Source organism: Eurypyga helias, unplaced genomic scaffold (genome assembly GCF_000690775.1).
Source record: "Eurypyga helias isolate BGI_N326 unplaced genomic scaffold, ASM69077v1 scaffold11043, whole genome shotgun sequence".
Classification (NCBI taxonomy): Eukaryota; Metazoa; Chordata; class Aves; order Eurypygiformes; family Eurypygidae; genus Eurypyga; species Eurypyga helias.
Genome location: NW_010240601.1, coordinates 1 through 9,896, shown reverse-complemented (window position 1 = coordinate 9,896; position 9,896 = coordinate 1). Strand labels below are relative to the sequence as shown.

Here is a 9,896-nt window from a genome sequence, read left to right as displayed (position 1 = left end):
GAGGAGGGGAAGAGTCTGTGTGATTTCTAATGGCGAGGCTGTCCTCCGTGAGCTGCTGAGCACCGCTGAGGGAGAAGCGTGTGACTGAGGCCGTGATGGACAGCTGAACAGAGATATTTTGATGGGTTAGTGCCTCTCCTCTCCTTGGCAGACTCTGGACTAAGTTGGCTCTGGCCTTATGAAAAGCCATAGTACCTTTTTAAATGAGAACTTCCTTCCCTGTCCTATTGCCTTCTCCAGCATGTCCAGCCCCTCACAGGCGTCCCTTGCTGCCCTCCTTGGAGTCACCTGGGACGTTTGCTCGGTAAAGCCACCAAGCCGCTCCCCTTTCTTTCCCATCCCTCCCATCCAGGTGGTACCCTGGTACTTCTGAGCTCTGCAGGCTGTAATCCAAGGCTCCCTCAGTCCTGTGCTGCAAGAGAAATTCAGAATATGCTTTCTTCGAAGTCCAGGTCGAAGCTGAACTCAACACCAGGTGAAGTCAGCAGGTACCCCAAGTGCAGAAGTTGCCCAGGTGGTTGTGGTGGGAGGGTGATGGAACTGTGACCGCCGTTAGCGCTGCTGATGTGTGGTTCAGACCTTTGGTGGGTTCGCGGCTCTGGATCCCCCTCATCTCGGTACCGTGGCACTGTGTATGACGGTGTCTCGCTGTGTTTTACTAGGCTGGCTGCAGGCAAGCAAGTTTCGGATGGGAGCTTCTTTCCTCTGCCTCTGTCACAGAGCGAGGCCTTCACTTTTCATTTATGCTTTGGAGCACTGGCAGATTAGAGATCGTCATTACTATGAGCAACAGGAGTTACACTTCTGCCAATTTGATATTTAAAGTTCTGTATTTAGGCAAACCAAAGTCTTTTGTGATAACCAGGGGAGCACTCCCATGAGGCAAGTACCGTTCATGACTAATATAATATTGCCTGTGACACTGGTGAAACCCTTGTTGTAAAACTGCTTTGGTTTTTTTTTGGAGAGGAAAACCTAAGGGGCCATGGCCACCAATTTCTAAATTGAAAAGAATTTTGAGAAACATTTTTGAGCAAATTCCATTAAATCCACCTGTTCATAAGCACAGGTCTCCCCTATGCAAATATGTCGTGTTTAGGCACCTAAATGCACCGTTTACCTGGTTTTCCTTTTGTGCACTTAGCGAACTATCCTGTTCCACACAGGTAGAGAGGAAGTTGCTGACTGTCAGTTAACATACAAGCACGTTGTATGGAAGAAAATCTCTCAGAGGTTATCTGGTTGCTCATAGTTTGATCTGGGAGGACACTTTGAAACACCAACCACTTGCCACAGAGCAAAGTTTGGTACATGTGTGTTTGCAAACTCGCCCGGTTCTGACTCACCCATTCTTTTAAAATGTTTGCATCTTTTACTCCTGTCCTGAAACACCAAAACTGAAGGGAAAAATAAAAAGGAGGTTTAGCATGTGTCATTCAACCAAGCATATCGTACGATGTGGTTTTATCTCGTGATACGAGAGTGGGAAGAGGACAAGCAGCAGTACACAATGAGCAGACCCCTGGGATTTAATGGCACTCTGTAACCGATCCGTTGCCTTGCAGGACTACGCGAACATCCTGGTAGGCTTTTCTTGTTGTGAGTCTGAGCTGGTTCAGACGGGACATGCAAAATGTCGAATGGGCCAGCGGTAGTTTCAGTGTCATTGAGTCAAGACATAATTCTAGTGGGATGCTTGGGATTTTAGGGTATCACAACAAAGAAAGGCCAGTGAGTTGCATCACATTCCCAATTTTTACCTTAGTTAGACTTTCCCCCACCATTCTGAGGCAACTGCATCAAGTAATAAAAGGATATTTTTCCTGGAATGAGCTGTGCTGTGTCTGTTCCCTCATCGATCCTAGAGCACCTTGTCCTGGCTAAAGGACCTTCTGTCCTTCCAAGTGACGCTGAGCTTTATCAGTCTGCCTCAAAGGCACTGTTTGTTGCCCCTAGGTACTCTGACTTCTTCTTGTGCTTCATCCACATCTTCCTCAGGAGGCTGGGTGTCCCGCACAGGTTGCCTCCTGTCAGCGGTAGGGAAGCTTCCGCTGCCGGTGGCAGGGTCAGGTCGTACTCTGCTGTCCTCCTCCAGCGCTGCCGGTGGCTAGCAAATAAAGCACAGATGCGTAAAGCGTTCATCTCTGTGGCCCCTCTTCCCCTGCTTACAGCCACGAGCCGTTGAAAACCAAGGGCTGCCTGTTTGCAAAGGTCTGGCTGTGCCTCGCCTGTCCCTGGGACTGGCAAGTCTGAGGTGAGCAGGGGCTGTGTGGGGACCTGCAACTGCCCCCTGCTCCCCCTGGAGCCCCTTGTTGACTTGCTATCAGGGTGAGTGCTTACATGAGGGGATGGGCTACAAGCGGGACTGCTACTAGGTGCATCCTCCATAGTGTTTGCCACCAAAGAAAAAGCTGGTAGGTGACCGGGAGGGTCGAGATGAGCCCCTCCACCAAAGGAGGGTGACCATGTGGCAGCACCCAAGCGGGGTGAGCTCTGCCTGGCCAAGGGGGCTACACTGAGCTTACACCGGCTGAGGGGGATTTATGTCTCTGTGTACAAAGTTTGAAGGCATTGTGACAGTGAGCTTGTCACTGTCCCTCAGGTGGCAATGGTGGCATCTCAAATATCACCCAGATCCATGTCTGGGTTGAGTGCCCATTGATGAGTGCATTTGTACCATGGTCAAGCTGTTCCTTAATTACACTTAATGACAATAAAGCTTTGTGTAAAAGAAATTTAATTACGTTTTCTAAACCTCCTTAGGGCAAATATTATAGACTTCTTAAAAGGAAAATAAATTTTGAATTTAGATACTTTCTTTCTAGTCACAACGCTGTAACTGGCACTGGGGCAGCTGCAGATAAGACAATCAGCATGTCCTTTAGCCAATCTCTCCCTGCCTTTGGGAAGCAAGCAGCATGGCTCTCCTGTAAATCACGGCTGTGATTCAGAGGAGACCTGCAGTTGAGCACTCCTTCATGTTTCTGCTGAGAGGGTGACCCGTGGCAGAGGTGCCTTGTCCCCTTCCCTGCCCAGCAGCCCCCTGCATGCAGCCCCCCGGGCTTGGCCACGCGGGTGGAAGGGACTTACTCCTCTGTAGAAGTGCCGTTGCCTGCGGGCGAGCCTGTGACAGCTGCTGCTTTGCCTGTGACATGAGCAACTGGCGATGGTGGGAACTGTCGGAAGAAAAAGCACGTCATTTTTTTGTAGGGAGCCCAGGTTTGTCTGAAGAAAGAGGCTGTTTCAGGAAAATTAATAAGTACCATAAATCTCTCAACAAGAGAAAGCAGGTTAAGGGCTTTACTGGCCAGCTCTTACCCACACAAATGCTGTTTGCTCAGGTGAATAGTCTCACTGAGCTCAGCACAGAGCTTGTATGAGCAAGAATTACACCTCCTGTTGAAGAAGGGAGGTCACCAGACCTTTTTATTCCGTTTTTTGTGTCTGGCTTCCCGAGGAGGCAAGGCTGAGTAGCCTGCCTCTTGCTGCTCTTCACAGGCCACCTCTAGGGCTGGCTGGGCAGTGGTTGCCCCAGCCATCGCCGTGTCTTGAGAATGCGGACACGCTTCCCCATTTTGCTGGGGGATGCTCTGTAGCGTGGGGGGGCCTTGGTTTGTGTCCCAGTTCTGCCGTGGCCCAAGTGCCTAATCACTGACTTCTTCCTTGTTTTATTTGATTCAAAATTGCCTGCTGGAACTGAGCCACATTCCCTGATAAACAGGACAGAGACTGGCATACCCTCCAGGATGGTAAGCTAAAGTGTGGGTTGCCCAGAAATAGAAAATTATGTGAAAAATTGTGATGCACTCTCATCATTTCAGGCAATAAACATGCTTACTGATTTTATTTGCAATACTAATAAATCCTTCATCTTATTGTCACTAGTATAACTGGTCTTGACCTGTTTAGGGCTGTTTCCCCAGGATAAATATGACACTGGATAATTTTAGGTGTGCTCTGCAAGTAAACCGAGACTTAAAGATGTAAAGTTCTTCCCAGAGAGGGTGGTGAGGCACTGGAACAGGTTGCCCAGAGAAGCTGTGGATGCCCCATCCCTGGAAGTGTTCAAGGCCAGGCTGGATGAGGCTTTGAGCAACCTGGTCTAGTGGAAGGTGTCCCTGCCCATGGCAGGGGGGTTGGAACTAGATGGTCTTTAAGGTCCCTTCCAACCCAAACCATCCTGTGATTCTATGAAATCACTTTTGCAAGCATCCTATGAAATTTAACCAGGTTAATTATTGGTAGGTTCAGTTAGTTTCATTACACTAAATAGCATTAATTTTGACTCCCCTTCAATATAGTACAGTCATTTTTCTCAAGGGTAGCCCAGCTATACAGCGGGTATATTGCAGCCATCCAAAAGAACATTTGAAGCCATAAAGTTTCTATAGCATAGTGAGGTGTTGGTCAGAAAATTTTCAAAGGACTGCTTTCTGTTTGAAAATCTAGTTTTTATAAAATGTAAGGACTTTTTGAAAATTGGGTTTTGGTAAGAAAAAGGAGCGAGGGAAAATGTTTTAGTAAAGCTGAGTCCTTCTCAACCAAAGCATTTTTCTCTCTCCATTACAGAACAAATTTTCAGGTTTTGTATGAGGATTTTTCCATCAGCTCTTTACTGACATTTTTGCTTGATCTGATTTACCTTGTCAGGACGGCATCCTGAAGAATACGAATTATCTGATGCTCGTTCCATTTTAGAAAGGCTTTTGTCTCCCCCCAGTTTGTGAAATTCCCTGAGAAAGAAGAAGCTAAAGGCTAATTCCTCCCAGCTCTTGCATGGGATTCTCCGTGCAGGTGGCTGAGCATCCAGAACGGGAGTCTGCCTGTTTCCATCCCACAACGCTTCCTTGGTTTCCTGAGGGGCAGCCGTCATACGCCAGTCTCTGCTGCCAGCTAAGGATCCTCTGGCATAAATCATGTCTCAAAGCCTTAATGAAGATGGTGAAATCCGCACGTGCTGCACAGACATGCTGTTAATGTGGGACACGTTGACAGATACTCGGCTTTAATATGCGTCAGACAGCGGTAGTCGGCCTTGCTGTATTCACTTACCAAAGATTTTCCATCCAACGGGTGATTACAGGATTTGGATGATTCTCGTTCATCTATTCCCACTGCAGAGTGTAAGAAACATGGCATTGTTAGTAATTACCCCATTGGCACAGCTTGTATTAAAAGCCTCCTTCCACGCAGCTAAACCCAGATATGAACAGAGCCCACATTCAGGTTACTGTCCCACTAGATTCGATTACAGCCAAAAGTGCTGAAGTTACTTTGTTATGATCATCTACTGTGATGTCAAAATAAGTGATTTTTGGAATTGCTTAAGTCATTCTGGAAAGTCACTTAACTGCTTGCCCCTGGGCTTTTCAAATGAGATGACGAGCTGTCCTGAGCAGACCAAGCTAAGTGGGAGCCCTTCCCCTCTGCAAACACTTATGGGTCTGTATATACATAGATTGGTCTCGTCTACTGCTCCGCAGCAGGTTTTTTTCCATCTTGGAGCCTTCACTGACACGTTTGTCCTGCCTAGGAGATCATTCTCGTTTTGGATCGCTCTGGGGAGTTATTCTTACCTCGGCAGAGACGTGTGCTACATCCACCCCATCAAAGGGAGAGAATTTAACTTTCCCATCTGCCTGTGGCTGAGTGGCACCTCTCTCAGCTGTCCTCAAGCCTGGAGATTACTTTTCACTTACAAGTGAGCGCTCAGTCGATAACTTTTCCATGGATAAATGCTCACTAACATTCCTACTAGTTGCGCTGAGGAAATAAATACATGAGGGATTTCAGATTTTTTTCTCACGGAGCCAAATCCCCCAATTTCATTGCGGGAATGTGGAGCCCTTCTTTTTCTTCTTTCTGTTCCTGGCCATTTTCAGTTATCTGCTGGTTTGTTATTTTTTTAAAGGGTATTCAGGTAAGTGAAAAGCAAGGATTTACAGAAGCACCAGGATTCATGAAGACACAGGATAAAATGATTCACTGCTGCTGTGACTAATGGAATATAAATAATGACAGCAAACAACAGAAATAGCCAAGGTGCTGCTTATAGTGCTGTCTCCAGCATGAGTTAGCGATCGGAACCGTCTTCTCCTTCTGGGGGCAATATCTGACCATGATAAATATCTTAACTAGCCTCTCTCTTCCCGCTCCCTCCCAACAGTAATTCCATTAGGTATCTATCTGTATCCCTCACATCAAAGTTTAATTCCATTACCCCCTCTCATCTTGCATATTAGGTACTAACAGTATTCAGCAAGTGGCTCCAGGCATCAGTGCTTCAGCTAATGTCCACATTTTTCTTATTTTTTTTGTTTTGTTTGCTCTTACATTGTCTGATCCTTCCCTTCAGCATGTCCCTCTTCTTATTAGACATAGAAAATGTTCTGGCAAGGTTTTAGCAAAATATGTAAGCAAAAGTAAGCCCTCACTACCTCAGGTTCATAAGCGCTTCTCAGGACAGAGATAGCTGGATGTGGTGTGAATTCCACTTCCAAAAGATGCTATGGATGTCCAGGTCTGGAACAAGGGTTGCTCCACATCTGTTATTCTGACTTGCTCTATGTTTCCAAGAGGAGTACTTGTACAAAAACTTGGTATGAAACTGAGTACTTCTTTCCTGGAGCATAAGTGCAATTATTTTTTAAATCTATCCATCCTGTGAAGTAAAGTACAGCTTTGAGTGCTGTCAGGAGTTTCTTGTTCTGGCCTTCCACTAGACTTGCTTGGTTTCCCACACTCTGGAATGGACTGTTCTTATGCTCTGATATTTGTGGAAGGTTTCCAATGCTAGCAATAAGTGTGCTGATGCTCCCATCTATGCCCTCATTTACACGTTTTTCACTTCCTCTGGAAGTTGAACTGTTCGCTCCATTACCCAGATTTCAACTTGTGCTTTACCAAATCTTTAATATTCAACAGTACTTGTCTATGGAGTAAGCACTGAGAACTCTACAGACACAACTACTTCCAGTAAGAAAGTTGAAGGATGTTTTTGAAGGGTGAAATTTATGTGGAGGTCACATTTATACAGAGATTAATGAAAACAGATGATGCGTATCTAGGGACATCTGTATATACCTGACTTTACATCACATTATGCTGGCTCTCCAGCTGTTGAGAAACAGCTGTTGGGATCCCCCAGTCACTCCAGAAATACAGATGGACTCTGCCCCTTTATAGCTTGATGGCATTAGGGTACAGCTCTTCCACTCCTCAGTCAGCCCTTTTTGTCTTTCTTGTGTTCTGATTTAAACTTGGTTTCTCCCTCTTTCCATTCAGTATCCCAGTTCCTTTGCCCAGTCACTTACCTTTCTCCCCTTACAAGAATTGTTTCTCCTTTTCTGCTTTTCTTTTTGGATCCCTGCATCTTTTCTTCTGTTTAGACCTATCTGTCACCCTTTACCTCTTCTTGCCCCTAACAGTAGAGACCGGCAGTCTCTCTCCCCCACTGGCTCTTTGCCACCCACCACCCCCAAGTTGGTCCCAGCCACTCCTCCTCCTCCTCCTTTTCCCCCTCCAGCCCTAAACCCCAGCTCTTTGTTCAACCACTTCTTGGCTCCAGTCCCAGTTTGAGATCTTCCCCTATTGCCCCAAGCTCGGTTTCTTCCCTCCCAGTTTCCCAGGCCCTGCTCTTGTCTGGTCTGTGTTCAGACGGGATGGCCTGTGAGCTGTGCAGTTGCCGATCAGCGGTACGATGTAGAGCACGCACCTTCATGGTAGTATCTGCTTTACAGATTTAGCACTTTTTAACAGCTAAATGTCCAGTGTCTCTACCAAACACAGGCCATATGGGATTTTTCCAGGGGCTTATGACTTGACCGCATCTGGGTGGTTTTTCAAGGGAGATGCGTTTTTGATTAAAAGGCCAAACCGCACGGCGCTGCTCCATCCTCCACCTTCCAAAGACAACACACCAGTGCTGAAGGAGCTGAATGGCCAGACCTTTGATGTTTACTCATTTCCTTGGTTTTGCACTGGCAAACTCCATTTTTCCTTCACGGGTTTTCACAAATGTGCTGAACAAGTTTTGGTTGAAAAAACAAAATCAGGTTCGTGGCTGACATCCAGAATCTAAAATTTCATCCAAAAAATCATGTTCTGGCAAGTTCTAAGCAACTGAACAGGGATCTTATATAACAAGGCAAACTCTGTAATACACAATCTATCATCTCTAAAATATTGTCAGCCTTTGGAAAGGGAGCATTTATGACTGAATAAAGTGAGTTTACGACTCTGAATAAAGAGGTGGTTACTTCATTAATTCCACGGATGTTTTAAGTGTGGAAGTATCCTTCGGGTACCTACCAAAGTGCCCGTTTCGCTGCAGACTGGAAGACTGCAGTATCTACAGATGCTTTGAAACTACAGAGGAATAAAGTCAGCTGTGGGGACTTACTGTGTGGGGCAGCGCCCTTGGTGGGGTAGGGTCCCCACTGCCCACCCTGCAGGCGGCCCAAGCCCCCCCGCACCTCGTCTTCACCGTGCAGCACCTGGAGGAGGTCACCCTGGGGGGGCTGCAGCTTCTCTGTCCTGTGGGGCTGACGGTCGGATATGGCTACCACCTACAGGAAAGAGGCAAAACCATCCTGTTACACCTGGCCTTGGAGATAAGGTGGTCTGTCAAGGTCATGGGATGGGAGGGGCGGGGAGCAGCATGGAGCTTGCTTTTCCTACTGCGTTGCTGTCATCCGAAGGGGATTTTGTTGGGTGGGGACTGTGGGATTTGAGGGGTTTGTTTTGTTTGGGTCCCGATTCCATGCATGAGACGTATGGGAAAATCAAGTGTGGTCTGTCTGGGACCCAGCTACGTAGTTGCACCTTTGTGTATTCTCCTCAGCAGACTGAGATGCGGTCCTTTTCAAGATCTACTGGATAGGACAAGCCTTTGAGACAGCGTGCTGGTTTTAGTCATGACAGAGTTAATTTCTTCACAGCAGCTACGTTTGGGATTTGCCCTCAGCAGAGTACTGATAACACTGGCGTTTTTCGTTGGTGCTAAGGAGTGCTTGCACCAAGTCAAGGTCTTTTTCAGCTTCTGATGCTACACCTGTGTTCCCAGCTTCTTTGCTACAAGCAGCAGGGAGGGAAAACAGTCCAGACAGCTATCCCAAACTTACAAAAGGCGTATTTCATTCCATTGAACGTCATGCTCAGTATGTAAGTTGGAGGTGGGCCGGGGATCATTGTTGTTTCTTAGTTAGTTGGTGGGTGGGTTGGCTTTCTCAGTCACTCTCTCGCTCATGGGGCTCTCTCGGATGCTGCTGCTATCGCTCTCGGACTCTGGCTCTCGGGCTGTCTGACTCTTGCTACTCAGGTCCATGGGACCTGATGAAATATATCCCTGGGTCCTGAGGGAACTGGCAGGTGAAGTTGCTAAAACTCTATCTATTATATTTGAGAAGTCGTGGCAGTCTGGTGAACTACCCACTGATTGAAAAAGGGGAAACATAACCCATATCTTTAAAAAGGGAAGAAAGGAAGATCCAGGGAACTACAGGCCAGTCAGTGTCACCTCTATGCCTGGCAGGATAATGGAGCAGATCCTCCTGGAAACGATACTAAGGCATATGGAAAACAAGGAGGTGATTTGTGACAGCCAACATGGCTTCACCAGGGGCAGATCATGCCTGACAAATTTGGTGGCTTTCTATGATGAGGTCATGACCTTGGTGGATAAAGGAAGGGAAACCAATGGTGCAAAGCCTTTGACACCATCCCAGATGACATCCTTGTCTCTAAACTGGAGAGGCATGGATTTGATTGATGGACCACTCAGTGGATAAGGAACTGGCTTGATGGTCCCACTCATCAAGCGAGAGCTGATGAGAGCTGAGAGTTGTGGTCAATGGTTCGATGTCTGAGTAGAGACATGGATGGCAGGATTGAGTGCA

The 9,896-nt window shown here is 47.0% G+C and overlaps 1 protein-coding gene across 1 annotated transcript; it reads right to left on the bottom strand.

Moving 5' to 3' along the window:
• Positions 1-1,920: 1,920 nt before the first annotated feature.
• On the bottom strand, positions 1,921-9,325 carry LOC104505457 (chromosome unknown open reading frame, human C8orf46). Its single transcript, XM_010148488.1, has 4 exons — positions 9,236-9,325; positions 8,402-8,567; positions 4,643-4,733; positions 1,921-2,107 (listed from the first exon to the last, which is right to left on the bottom strand). The coding sequence occupies exons 1-4, from the start codon at positions 9,323-9,325 to the stop codon at positions 1,921-1,923; spliced, it is 534 nt and encodes a 177-aa protein (XP_010146790.1).
• Between the last annotated feature and the right edge of the window lie 571 nt (positions 9,326-9,896).